The sequence below is a fragment of the Hippocampus comes genome, unplaced genomic scaffold (assembly GCF_001891065.2).
Source record: "Hippocampus comes isolate QL1 unplaced genomic scaffold, H_comes_QL1_v1.1 scaffold119, whole genome shotgun sequence".
In the NCBI taxonomy this organism is placed as follows: domain Eukaryota; kingdom Metazoa; phylum Chordata; class Actinopteri; order Syngnathiformes; family Syngnathidae; genus Hippocampus; species Hippocampus comes.
In genome coordinates this window covers 840,312-855,158 of record NW_017805494.1, presented here as the reverse complement: position 1 = coordinate 855,158, position 14,847 = coordinate 840,312, and the positions used below count along the sequence as shown (strand labels likewise).

Below are 14,847 nucleotides of genomic sequence, written 5' to 3'. Positions count from 1 at the left end.
GCTCAGAGTTAATTGCTTGCGGCTCGAGTAAATGAACATGTCCTGGAATGGTTTGACTGTTATCGTGCTAAAAACTTTTCGCAAACTGGACCGCTAATAAGAGAGAAAGCGAGTTCCATAACGCTAACTATGGGCATTGAATACTTCGGAGCGTCCTGTGGCTGGCTTCAAAAGTTCGAAGCACGACATCAGCTGAGCAACGCTTTCTTGTGTGGTGATCGAGGGGAGGTCGAGTTCGAGACAGTGAGTGAGTGGAAAGAAAGCCACCAGGTCTTTTACTCGTCTCATTTTGGAGCAAATAGTCCTACCTTTGTTATATTTTCTCATATACTGTACCTGTACTGTATGCCGCAGTTTTTGGACAATATATTGTTTCACTTTGTTGCTTGTGTTGTCGCCAATGTATGTTGTTAACATACCGTACTTGGACGTTCATACCGGACATATACCATAGTTATCTCACTGTTCTCATGAAAAAAACTATGGTAATACTTGAATGCTTTTATTCTGTTGATGTTTGGTATGGACTGTCAACATATAGGTTTTTTTATATGTACCATATCTTGTGCTGACCCGGCCCACCTGTCAAATTTAGAAATCAATGTGGCCCCCGAGCTAAAAAGTTTGCCCACCCCTGGTCTATGAGCATGGAAACAGCAAGGCATAAACAATACTCCGACAACAGGTGACCCGCGGAACAGTCCTTAAATACCAAGACCCATAATGAATGGATTGGCAGCAGGTGTGCACCCAGAAGTCCGCTCATGCCACCTGCTGGCCAGACCAAAAACAGAACCGTGACAGAATATTAATAAGCCTTTATGAAACACTAAGAATAAGAATAAATAAATAAATAAAAAATAATGCCACTACTATTAACATGGTTGATCATCTGAAACTTTTACTTGGCCTTGAGTTCCTCCTTGAACATATTGAAGCATTGATCGTGTATTCAGAAGTACAAGACAAAATATCCATGGTTTCTCCAGTGAAATATAGCTGTGAACCATGGTACAAACATTTTCTACATTTTGTTATTATGTAGACCCATATTTAAAAAAACAGGTACATGAAAATTCCAGTATTCTACTTTATAGACAAGGACTGATAGGGCAAGATAAAAATATTCTGGACGTAATGTGAAAACAGTGAATATGAACAATGAATATGTCAGGGAGAAATCGATACAGCTAGCGCCTGCCTGATTGTCTGCTAGTTGTTGCATATAAAACAACTTTGTCTCGTAACATCCATTTAATTTACATAGCATAGCATGTAGGTTTGTTTTTGGCCAGCTTGTATTAACAATACTGAGACCAGGAGTTTTATGTCATGGATTTGGAAAGAAATCGAACACTTGAACCATGTAAACCAGGTTTTTCTCATTATCGCATTACTGAAGTGCACCTAATACATGGCTGTGTTAATTGTGGGCCAATCAGAAGCCATGGCTGATAGGTGAGGTCCGCAGGCTCCTGAGGGCACTGCCTTCAGAGCTGAGGACATGGTGGGTCTAAGGACTGCCAGGGCCAACCTGTCACGAGGCATGAGATTGGCCAAGAGACAATACTCCAGGAGGATCGCAGACCATTTCAATCACATCTAAGACACCAGGAACCTGTGGTGGGGTATCCATACCATCACGGACTATAAGTCCTCTCTGCAGACCTGTGACAGCTCCAGCTCTCTGCTGAACAACCTGAATGAATTCTTCGCCCGCTTTGAGGTAGACAATAACACCCCAGCACAGAAGACCCCACCTCCTCCTGGCGACCAGTTGCTGACGCTTTCCTGGGATAGCGTGAGGCGATCCCTCAGAGGGACAAACGCACGGAAAGCGGCAGGCCCTGACAACATCCCTGGTCGTGTCCTGAGAGACTGTGCTGAGGAGCACACAGATGTCTTCACCGACATCTTCCAACACCTCATTGAACCAGGCTGTTGTCCCCACATGCCTCAAAGCCACCACCATCATCCAGGTCCCGATGAAGTCGTCTCCCTCCAGCTACAATGATTACCGCCCAGTCACGGTGAGTGTGACTCAGCGCACAAGAAAACCTATCCAGCGCAGTGAACATACTGCAAATGAATTTGATATATAACTTTTTTTCGATATCAATTTGCTGTGTAATTCAGTGAGTGACAGGTGTCCAGCCAATCACACGATACGATGCAATGACACTATGCAGCCAATCACAGCGTTGACAGTACTTGCGCTTGTTCTCTGCTCCATAACAATAACAGTGCGGCGGTGATAAGTGACGCTAATGCTAATCCTTCATCATGGCGAAACGACCGGGCAGTGAATGTGACTCCCCATACCAAAATAAGAATGAACTGCGGTTCTTTTAAGTTGGAATGGCTGTCGGAGTATATGCAAATAGAAGATCAAGCAGTGAAACTAGGTGAGATATTTTCTTTTTCGAGTGAGAAAGTTATGCTCTGCAAAACATGCAGCAAAGTTAAAGTTAAAGCGAATTTTCCGATGGAGAAATTTGGACTAAATGGAAGCTGGACTACCGCAAGCGACACGTGAAAAAATGAACCGGCTGTCACACAGAAAAAAAATCAGACTCGGAGCAAGTTGAAGCTCTAATTGACTATAATTTACTTGCCATTAAAATGAATGCACCAAATATTGGATTGAGGTTGATTTGATTCCTATTCAATGTGTGATAATCATGTTTTTCAATGTTAAAAAAAAAAGCGCCAATAGTAACAATACAACACTTAATTGTTAAAATAAGCTTTTTTCACATTTTCAGGGAGTGGTGTGCCGCAGGATTTTTTTTCAATGAAAGAAATGTGCCTTGGCTCGAAAAAGATTGAAAAACACTGCTGTAGAGGCACCATTAAGAGCATCCTGACCAGCTGCATCACCATGTGGTACGGCGCTTGCACCGTGTCCTGCCGAAGGAGTCTGCAGCGCATTGTGAGAGCAGCTGAGAAGATCGTTGGTGTCTCTCTTCCCCCACTTGTGGACATCTACAACTCTCATCTGGCCCGCAAAACCATCCAGATCGCAGCCTCTTCGACCTGCTTCCGTCGGGTGGGAGACTGCGATGTCTCTGTGCTCGAACCAGCAGGCTCAAGAACAGTTTTTTGCACCAGGCGGTCAGGAGACTCAACTACCTCCCTGTTCTGCCCGCACTACCCACCCCCCTACCCCTGCCTCCTGCCTCTGACATCCGATTATTGCACTTAAACAATTCACTACCTAAGCTTTAACCTGCAGTAATCACAAGTGCCCTTGGTTGTTTGTTGTTTGCTATTTGTTGTTTTATTTGTTTATATTTATATATTTATGTCTTTATGTATTTTTATGCAGTTGAGTTTGCGGCCCTTATTTTTAGCTGTGTGTGTTTCAATGAACTCCATGTTTGCTCTGTGGTTGAGAGAGGAAAGTAATTACATCTGTGCTGTATGTTGCACACAGAGCATATTTGACAATAAAGCTGGACTTGACTTGTCATCGAAACATGGCTGTAACAAAATAAACACAATTATTTAAAACATTGTCTTAGCTGCAAGTGATGCACGAGCATCATCTCACTATCATTTTTTTTTGTTTTCCTCTTTCCCGCCCCCGACTCTTGATTTTTCGACGGCATGTCCAGATATCCCAAAATAAACTCCTGCCAAAACAAAATGGAACAAACTACAAGGGAATGTAAGAGAGAGACGGGTGGCGGACACTAAAGCTAGACTGATGCGAGGTCCGCACAGGAGATTAATCTGTTTTTGCATGAATAAACCTACATTAATTTTTTAACTTATACTTTTCAAACCGTAATTATAAATATTATATACTGTTGTTATTCCTATTATTATTAGGATTTTTTACGAGTTAGATTTTTTTTTTTTTTTTTTTGTGATCCACCACCCCACGCCCTTTTATGCCCTAGGGGCAATGCGTGATTTATTTTTGGTCAATTTGGTATGCTGTTTGGTAACAAAGCAGTCTGGTTTAATGTACTGTATTTTCCGTACTATAGGGCGCACCAAAAAGTCTTCCATTTTCTTAAAAGCACCTTGTGTATGGTCATTATGGTAATTTGTCGACCCCAAAATGGCTCCTTGCTGGAGACATGCTTACAATGTTATAACTTGCTGTTGGTTCAGTGAACTGTGTCACTGCTTTATTAAATATTTTTGTTGCAGCTCTGAAAAAAGGAGAGCTGTGGTGTTGTTTTTTTAAAAACACACTTTATTAATGGTTTTCACAGTCTCGACAAATACAGGTACGTCTTTGTCCGTCTCCATGCCTTCTCTTCTTCCGTTCGACTCGAGAGGCGTTCATGACCGCCTCCGAAAAACGTAAATTAACGATTCCTTCAATGAAACTACGAAAATTACAAATAATGCATCAAAAGATAACATCAAGCAAGGAAATCACAAAATAAATTCTCTAGCCCCCCTAGAGAATTTATTTTGTGATTTCCTCGTTTGTGAAAACACAACAAAGGAACAAATAAAAACTTCTGAGACCAGTCCAGTCTCCAACATTTAACTAACATCTGATCGTTCTTTTGGCGCTACGCTCAAGGAAATGCCAAGGGGGGGGGGCTATAGAATTTATTTTGTGATTTCCTTGCTTGATTTTCTGTATTTATGCATTATTTTCAATTTTCGGAGTTTCATTGAAGGACTGTAATCGTTAATTTACGTTTTTCGGAGGCGGTCATGAACGCCTCTCGAGTCGAAAGCAAGGAGTGTACCTCCATCTAGTGGATGCATTGTAGATTGCGTTATATAATCCAGTGCGTCCAATATATGAAAAAAAATAGACCATTCATTGAAGGTGCACCTCATAATCCAGTGCGCCTTTTAGTGCGGAAAATACGGTACAAAGTATATGGTTTAATAGTAGAAAAAAACACTGATCAAAAAGCTCAGCGTGGAATTTACAAGTATATGATAACTTGGCTCCTCCTGTCGCAGATAGAAATGTGTCACCCGAGATGAAGAAGACTTCACAGCATTTTTTTTTTTTTTTTTTAATCCTGTCCTTTCAGTTGAAATGTATTTTATTTTTTCCTTTGCAGACTAACAGAAGAGTTGAATTTGCCCGCCCTCCCAGAAATGTTATTTGGGGACAACATCCTGCGTATCCAACACTGTGATGGCTTTGGAATTGAATTCAATGCCATTGATGCCCTGAAGAGAATCCACAACACAGATGACACTGTCCAAGTGGCTTGTGCTCAACAATGGCAGGAGAGCAGGCAAGACAATCGCAGCATAGCATGGACTCCAATTTTTCAAATAGGTGTGAATGTGCGTAAAAGGTTGTTTGTCTGTATTAGCCCGGTGATTGATTGGCAACCAGTCCACCTCACGCCCAAAGTCACCAGAGCCATCTTCGCTCTAAAATATGCAGTGGCAGAAACTAAAATGCTTAATTTTTGTAGGGAAGAATTGTGCTTGTTGTTAAAGTAGCTTTCAAGCCACATAATTTTACTTTTGAGTATTATTATGAGGAACAATACTTTACTCTGTTACTAAGAGCGACATTCCGCTTGCTACTTTTATTTCATTAATCTCAGAGCGAGAGTGCTCTTTGTTTTTCAGAGTCGCATGACTCTGTTTCACCAATCCAAGATAACTACTAGTGATGCTTGACTGTATTTGACAAATCAAATGGAACCGGTGTTGCACACCCACGGCCTCTTATGAATCAAAGTTGTCACAGTGACTAATTTTTGTGAAACCAAAATAATCTGCCAGTGAGGTGAGCAAAATTCCCTTGACTAAACTTCTGAAAACTAATTTATAAAGCTAGTCCTGTTAAGACGGTAACAGGTCTGAAAACTGGAAAAGAAAAAAGAATAAAAATTGCTTCTTGAAAGCAAGAAATTGTTTTGCAAGAAATGTTTACTAAAAATAAGTGGTATATTTTCATGATAAAAGATCGTTTAAAGTCAGTTTAGAATTTCTACCTTTCTTGGAAATTTTAAAGAGTAAATAAAGCTAAGCCCTCCATGATCTGTCAAATTACTGTGGTGGTTTGTGTGTCCCAATGATCCTATGAGCGAAGTTGGCTGGGGCTTTATGCCCCTTGCGGGGTCACCCATGGCAAACAGGTCCAAGGTGAGGGACCATACAAAGATTAGGTGAAAGACCTCTGATATTGGATTCAAAATATGTACATTGTTATCCCTCTCCTGGACGTGGGTCACCGCTCCGCCCCACCCCATAAAAAAAAAAAAAAAAAAAAAAAAAGGAAAAAAATGTGAGAGGGAAGAAATTTCAAACATGCTGTCTGTTTCACAGACAGCACATTTGACAATAAAGTTGTACTTGATACTGGATAGTCAGCTTTATTTTTTTTACAGTTATTATACAATACTGAACTATGTATTGTATAATTTGCAGAGGCGATTGCTCTCGGACTGCTAGGGAAGCTCAGCTTCCCCTAAAATGTCAAAAAATAAGTGATCAAATAAATGTGTGTACATACAATTGTGTGTACATGTCATTGACTAAATATGCGCTACAATGCGCTCACCTTTTGTTCCGAATCAGCTTCTTGTTACTGGTTACGACGCGACTCTCTTCTCATTCATTCCCGCAACTTCACTGTGCTTTAAACTGTGTGGACGCTGCGCGTCTACAGCGCGGACGCTGGGCGTCGAGAGAGTTCAGTGTATGTTTTGCCAATGCATTGAAACGAGACGAGTCATTGGATAAATGCTGGATTTGTCCCGCCCATCGGACGCTCAGCGTCACTGGGAATCTATAGACAGTGGGCGTTTATGGGCTGGCCTGGACGCTCAGCTTCTCTGCATGATTGGATGATCTGTCTGAGGCTGAATCTCTTTTTGATTGATAGCGAAATGATCATTTCGCTCATCATTTCATCTTTTCATCTTTTGGTGGAGGCATCCGCGGGAACATTTTTCAATTCTCATTCTGTTCTGAGTTGAATCATCTGACTTCTTCTAATCATTTTAGCGACACTCTCTTTGTTGAAAACGACTGGCGACAAATTAATCTTTTATTTCTGGTGGGTTTTATTGTTCTGTAGTTGCTGTAGTTATAGGACACGAGTTAAGTCCCTGGAAAAGACGCCTTGTTGGTATGACAAGGTCACAGATAATTTTCTTGACAGAGCAGCATCTGCCACTGGGAGGCAGGGCCTATTTTTTGAAAGTCGAGTGTTTATACAATGAAACAATTATCAGGAAATCCGCTATGTTGATTTTTTTTTAAATTTTGGCATTTTATAGATGTCACATTTTGAAAAACTTGATTTTATCTTGTCATGAAACTGTAGGTGTTTTATCCAAAGATATTCAAGATGTATCGTAAAACATAGCTTTTTATTCCGTCTAACACTGTTGCAAAAAAAGTGTATGTTAGAGGTTTATTGTGCCTTAAAAATAAATAAATACATCTAATTCCAGTATGCAAGTACCCCAAAGGGGCCCAGTTTGCAAGAGCCCTTTTTAGCTATTTTATTTAATTTATTTACTTTATTTTATTTTTTTGGCTGTTGATTTGTTTTTTACTTTTTACTGTCATATGTTAAAAGTAAAGTCTTTATTTACTTATCTTGTCATTATGAAAGGGTGTTTCTTGAAATTAAACATAAACCAAAACTTAAGGAACAACAAAAACAGGACATGCAACTCTCAGGAAAAACTGAGAAAAATACTTTTGATTTTCTTCCAGAGTTGCTTCTGAACACCCTCAAGAGGTGGCGAGACCATACGACTGGACATTCACCACAGATTACCGGGGCACCCTAATAGGAGAGGAAATGCAGCTCAAGGTGGGTTAATAGCATATCTAATATGGACTGGAACATCAGAATCATCTTTATTGGCCAAGTATGTAGAAACACACAAAGAATTTGTCTCCGGTAGTACAGGCTACACTAGTATTATTTCCGTAAAATAAGGGTACCGTTGTGCAGTAGTCCCACCCAATGACAGCTGTGAGACAATGTGCAGAGTCATCAAGCAGAGGTAAAGTGATCAGTGGTGCAATACAATACTATGACGGTTGTGCAGTTGGTGCAGATAATTACTGTACCATTTTTAAAGTGACCAGTTGTAGTATTTGGAGAACAACGTTTAAGTGTGCAATTGTACAGAAGGTTCTTTAGCGCTTCAAAGTGTCTGGTGCTGTGGAATATTGATCAATGACAATTGTTCAAGCATTTCGACAGCTGGGGCTACAGTGATCAGCGCGGTAATACTGTCCCACATGGCTGTGCAAAAACGCAAAGAGCCACTATAGATTTGAGTTACTGTTTCGGGAGATAATGGCGAGAGGGAAGAAGCTGTTTGAATGTCTGCTGGTTTTGGTGCATATGGATCGGTAGCGCTTGCCTGAGGGGAGTAGCTGGAAAAGGTGGTGGGCATGAAAGCACCTTAGAATTTAGAAAAATGGTCCTTTCAACAAGTGATGTTGAACTGAATGTTTTCCGTTCTCTACCCAAACAAAACTGACAATGAGATGAAAGCGGTAGAATGATTCTGAACTGCTGTAAAGCAATCAAAACAAGAGATGGGCACTTTACCGTATTTTTCCGGTCTGTCCTCGGTCCACGACTCGTTCCGTCATTGTCTCTCAGTCCTTGTTCCTGAACTAATTGTCCTCCGTCCCTGTCCGTCCTCATCCTTTTAAGTCGCTTCCGTCCTTATCTCCCACCAGTCCCACCCCAAAATTCTCCTCTTTGGCCGGAGGATGTCACCAGCTGTTGAAAAAACCCTCTCCACAGTAGCAGAGCTCAGGAATGGGGTGTTATATTTAATAAATAAGTCCACCTACGCCTCCCTTACAAGCACTGTAGCAGTAGGTTTAACTCACTTTGTAAGAACAAGCAGCAATTTGAGAGCTTGTAAGCAATTCCTTTAACTCTAAGAAGCTTCCAGCGGTTTCGTGCCACTCACAATTGAAGTTTATTGTCAAATTAAAAAAAAAAAAAAAAAAAAAAAGTCTGCTGGCTTAATGCTAACATGATGAGAAATGCTCTAGACGGGAGAACACAGCGCCTGAGTGGCAGTGTTATAGTGCATTTATTAACAGCTATTTGTACATAAATGTTACGTTGGCACATTAGACACGTAGACAGACACACTATACATCAGACAGTTTTTGGCCATGGACAATCAGAGGCAATAAGTGACAAGTGATCACTCTGTTTGGCAGGGAGATAACGAGTCAAGAAACTTAAGTGAACAAAGCAAATCAATGGTGAAAAAGAAGGCATCCAAAGAAGTCATACACAGGTTTTGCTCATTATACACTTCATTTACAATGTTGTAAAAGTTTAAAAGCCTACTTCCTGATTTATCTTTTTGCTTGCACTCAACGTTTTAAACAAATTTAAATATTAGTTTAAGGCAGCACAAGAAAACAAGCAATGCAGTTTCTAAACCAATGTTTTTATTATTCAGGGAGAAAAATCCCACACCTACATGGCCCTATTCATTCATTCATTTTCCGAACCGCTTTATCCTCACTAGGGTTGCGGGGGGTGCTGGAGCCTATCCCAGCTGTCTTCGGGCAGTAGGCGGGGGACCCCCTGAATAATAATAATAATAATAATAATAATAATAATAATAATAATAATAATAATAAGGCTGCCAGCCAATCACAGAGACGAATAACCATCCACGCTCACACCTAGGGACAATTTAGAGTGTTAAATGCATGTTTTTGGAATGTGGGAGGAAACCGGAGTACCCGGAGAAAACCCACGCAGGCCCGGGGAGAACACGCAAACTCCACACAGGGAGGCCGGAGCTGGAATTGAACCCAGTACAGGAGTCTCTCTGTCTGTTATTGTCAATCTTAAGATTTTATGCTACTACCTGTGTCTGTTTCTCTCTTGCTGATTTTCAAGGTGGCTGAGACGACAGAAAGAATTAACTTGGAGAAGCTGAGGGCCCGTGAACAGATTGTGTTCTTTGACGAGGTCCTACTCTTTGAGGATGAGCTGCATGACCATGGGGTCTCAATGATAAGTGTTAAAATTGTAAGTGCTGTCTTGATACGCTTCACGTTACGATGATTATCACAATATTCTGGGGAGGTTAGCAATATAAAAAAGCTCACGGAACTGTATAAAAGTTCATGATATTGTGTAAAAAAAAACCTCAAAAGAAACAAAAAGCTCAATGGCATTGGAACTCCTTTTTTTTAATTTTTTTTTTTTTTTTTTTTTTTTTAAAGATCAAAGGCTCGCGTCACACTGCAGGCAAATCTGACCCAGATTGAATTTTTATACGACCTTTATCTGTTTTTTTCCTTCTGACGGTCTGAGCGAGTCAATAACGATTTTTTTTTTTCAAATCCAAGTTGGGCCAGTTTCGTATGTGGTCCTGGATTGGGTACTTATCGAATTTTTGCAATGCGACCGCAGTCTGAACGGGCAGGTCCTCCATCCGACTTTTGACATTATATCTTAACATTAATATTTTCCCCGTTGAAACAAAAAACAAAGCAGACATTTCTGATGATACTAGTAATGTCGCCATGTAGACCAGGGGTGCCCAACCTTTTTTGACCGAAGATCTACTTTTCAAGCAGCCAACATCGTACGATAGACCCGTTCTCGCACGTGCACATCCACACACCTCCGCATATGCACACACACACACACGCATTCCTTGATGAGCAACAGCCCTGACATGAACGAAACAGAAAAATAAATATTCAAGACTTGTACGGGCAAAGTGTATACAAAGGAAATCACTGTCTACTTTAGTGAGACCTGACACAGGGAGGCTAGGATGCAGTTTTGTCGCGTGCCAAGCGCAGAAACATCACTATATCGTACCTCGCATGTACTGTTTTAAAATGCTCCTCCTGCGAATCCCGATTCCCTTTCTTTGCCAATGCCATCTGTGCATTGCAGGCCAACAACAATGAGAATAAACAAAAAATAGCTCTGATTACTCGCTGCAATTGCAGACTGCTGACCGCTAACAACTTCCTGTGACGCAGGTCATGTGCCACTAAATAAATTGGTTAAAGGTGTTCTACTTTATTTATTTATTTATTTTTAATACTTTTTTTGTGGACGCAAGACTGATTCTTGGGGTGACATGTACACTAAGACAAAAATATTATAATAATGCGCGGTCGACATGGGACCAGTCCACGGACTACTGGTCGACAACGATCAATTGGTTGGGCAATCTTGACGCAAACACTTAATTTATGATGTGCGACAATGACATGACGTCTATGTAGTTGACGATACCGTATTCCCTTGAAGTGGGCGAAAAGCAATCTTCTTTGATGGACGCATGCTGCTTTTAATATCATGACACCGATTATATTGTGAAAAATCTAATCTAATGATGATAAATGTATAATATAATCACCAGATTTTTATGCTATTGTTCCTTTTTATTTTTTTTTTTTGTGCCCTTAAAGCAACAGCGCCAACACCCCATAGTTGCTCTCAATCTCTTTTTCAAATTTCATGAGGTTATTTCCTTGTGACAAAACTACAATCATAGTGTAGCTATCCATAGTATATCTGTCGACCATTCGTTTGTTGGCTTCTGCTTAACTGGATCTGAGTCAAGCAGGAAGCAGTCTAGAATCTGGACTCAGTCTTGAATGCAGACTCTCCCCCAAGATCTAGACTCTAGATCTTGGGGGACTGTGTCTCATAACTGACCTGAGAATGCTAAAGTATCTCAAGTTGAACTATGGTTGGTGGTCAGATATGCTTAGAATCATTGTGTGTGTTGTGTTCAGCACATCATGGCAAAGGTAGAAGTGATATTGTCCCCCACCCAATCGGTTTTCAGCCTTGGTAAAAAATGTGCAGACTATTTTTCATCACTTTTTCTTTTGCACTCTATTTTCTTAAATTGACACTATTTTGTGTGTGCCTGTGTGGATGTGATGTGATGCCATGCCATGCAGAGAGTGATGCCCACCAGTTTCTTCACATTGCTGCGTTTTTTCCTGCGAGTGGATGGTGTCCTGATCAGAATAAATGACACACGCCTGTATCATGAGGTAAGTTGACAGGATATATGGCTAAAGAAAATGCAGTGGCATGCACCACATCTTTTTGACCAAAAAAGTACTAACACAATGGGAAATTAGGTGATCCATTTAAAGGGCAAGTGTGAAGTAAACTAGGCCAACCATCTTTTGAGTAATACTTACAGATAAAACTATAAAAGTAGCATACTTTTTTTTGTTTTAACGCAACCACCCAGGTTCATAGTCAGACCCATAGAAACACTCTTCATCACAAAAATGCTCTTGTTCGGCAATCTCCAGCGAGTGACGTCATTCAAAGAGTCGGCAGTCAGCCATTGTTGCATTGTTTATTGTCCCGTTAACTGCTCTTTGCCATTGAGTTGTTCGGTGAAATGCCTCAGCGCTGTGCAGCGATGCATTGTTCACATTCAGGCAAACAATTGTTTGAGTGCCCAAAAAAAAAAAAAGAAAGAAAGAAAGAATAAGGGACATAAATGGACCAGTTTCGTTCTCGCAAAGCAAATACATTTCACGCTGGTGTTACAAGCACTCTTTTCTCAACCGTTTTGCTTGTGATAAGGGTTTGCAAAAGGTGGGTGTGACAACCAATAACTCTGACTGTTGTTTATGAAAATGTTCGATTCAAAATATATGAGTACATGGATGTAATCCTATCCGAAAACATTCCAACTATATTGCTGCATGGATGGAATCCTCTGTCATGGTTTGCAACTAATAATGCTGCAGAAGGCCTGCCGATATATTGTGCGCAGTGCCCGTACAATGCAACCTTAGGGCTGGCAACCGGTTCAGGGTGTCCCCCGCCTCCTGCCCGAAGACAGCTAGGATAGGCTCCAGCACCCTCCGCGACCCTTGTGAGAAGAAAAGCGGTTCAGAAAATGGATGGATGGATGTATTTATTTAGTTGTCTAATTTTTGAAACACTTGAAGACAATTTGTGATTTCTTTTGCTTCCAGGCTGGACAGAAATACATGTTAAGAGAGTTCTGCACAAGGGAAAGTAACATAGCTGAATTGAAGGTAAACTTTGTACAACAATCTAAAGCACAGGTGTCAAATTCAAGGCCCGGGGGCCAGATCTGGCCTGCCACATCATTTTATGTGGCCCACAAAAAGCAAAGATGTCAACTTTCATGACATTTCCTAAAATCGCTACCAAAATTTTTAATTCTCATTTGTAATATATAAGAATGATACTGTAAGTATTTTCTTCTTACCAAACTCCTCATTACAGTAACTTGAACAATAGGTGAACAAATCCTTATTCTTGGCTTCTTAATATGATTTCAGTCATCACGGCCCTCCAAGGGAAATTGAAATTAAAATTTGGCCCGCGACAAAATGTGTTTGACACCCTTGGTCTCAAGCATGTTCCACATCAGACCTGGGCAGCTAGGTCCTGCAGGTCACATCCGGCCCCGCTCCATAGTCTGACAGTCTCTCACTATGTTTTTGTAGTCCAAATGAAGTGCACACTGTATGGTGCTTTTATTTTGAAAATGCTGGTTTTATGTCGATGTTTGATTTTGATTATTTTCACTATATTTGGTGACTTTTCAACCCCGATGTGGTTCTGTGTTGGGCCACCACAGGCCAAACTGTGGTGGCCCCTACAGAACTAGCACTGGCCATTAGTGCACTTCAGGTGGTCCGACACTGTCACGTGGTGGCCACTGTTAACATTGAAACCTGCCCTTTTGCGACTAAGTTATGTTAGCAACATTTGTGTTTTCCAAATGCTGGGGGGCAGGAGGTGGATTTACTCTGATAATACGTGTATCAACGCAGACTGCAGACAGAAATTCATTTTGATCATTTTGCCAGGCCTGATGTTTCATGAGTTTTTGTGCATGTTTAGACCCTTAAAAGTAGTGTTTTCTTGGCGAATGACGTGTTACTATGGCAACAGCTTTTCACAAAGTCCGGAAAATACGGTAGTTCCTCATAAAGTGGACATATGTCACACTTAAACACTCCTATCCACCACCAACCCAAATGACATAAGAGCTTCTTTGCCATTTAAACATCCTGTGCCCATTACAAAATTTTGCACCTTGCACATTATTTCCACTGTAGGGGTCCCACTGTTCCCTTAAGTTTGGAAAATGATTTTTCAAGTCAACTCAAAATATTAGGCGTAGAAAAAAAAAGTAGTGTGTTTCCGGTAACCCGACCGACCGACAATTTCTACCTCGAAAAAAAACTTTACGGTCGGCATTTTTTTCAAACAACCTTCAAATTTATCACACGTCATCATTAGTTCTACCAACAGTTAACATTAGCATTACTACACCTTGTGACGAATGTTTTATTCATAAAGGTACCATGCTACAACCAGTAAATTATAGAATAACCAATACTGTTTCATAATATTTTTCATAACGATTAGCCTACAAATCTAATGACCAACTTGCCTCGTAATCGTGCCTCTCGTCGTATCTCGCTCTCGTGTTCTGTGCATACATCCCAGGTGAGTTTAGTGATATGCCCTTTGGACGATTCATACGAAAAATCAAACTGGCATTCCCATTTCTTAAATGTCGTAATTAGTAGACCTTGGTGAGTTTTTTTCGCCGCCATCTCAAACTTTCATCCGCGCGATTCCTCAGTTTGCGGACTAGAATAGCAACCCGCATGCGCACGTAACGTTATCTGCTGCGTTCCCCCCAACACTGAAAACAAAACAAAACGAAAGAAAATTAGAAGTAACACACTCACACACCACACCACAAACACACATAGAGGCACAGTGAAATCGCGTTGATCACACAGTCAAGTCGTGTGCGGTGACTTTAACGGTTAACCTATTTTTCGGTACCGTTAAAATGCCGCCACGGAAACGACACGCTACCGGTAACTATTGTT

General features: G+C 40.8%; 1 protein-coding gene across 5 annotated transcripts in view; it reads left to right on the top strand.

The window, feature by feature from the left end:
• Nucleotides 1-14,847, top strand: part of tiprl (TIP41, TOR signaling pathway regulator-like (S. cerevisiae)) — a 24,760-nt gene that overhangs the window by 9,223 nt on the left and 690 nt on the right. For 4 of the 5 annotated variants that reach the window (XM_019876246.1, XM_019876247.1, XM_019876244.1 and 1 more), the window contains 5 exons: nucleotides 5,046-5,225; nucleotides 7,675-7,774; nucleotides 9,857-9,988; nucleotides 11,896-11,991; nucleotides 12,940-13,002. In XM_019876246.1, coding sequence (XP_019731805.1) covers nucleotides 5,046-5,225; nucleotides 7,675-7,774; nucleotides 9,857-9,988; nucleotides 11,896-11,991; nucleotides 12,940-13,002 — 571 coding nt within the window. The remainder of the gene's footprint in view (nucleotides 1-5,045; nucleotides 5,226-7,674; nucleotides 7,775-9,856; nucleotides 9,989-11,895; nucleotides 11,992-12,939; nucleotides 13,003-14,847) is intronic. The other variant, XM_019876245.1, reaches the window with a different exon arrangement.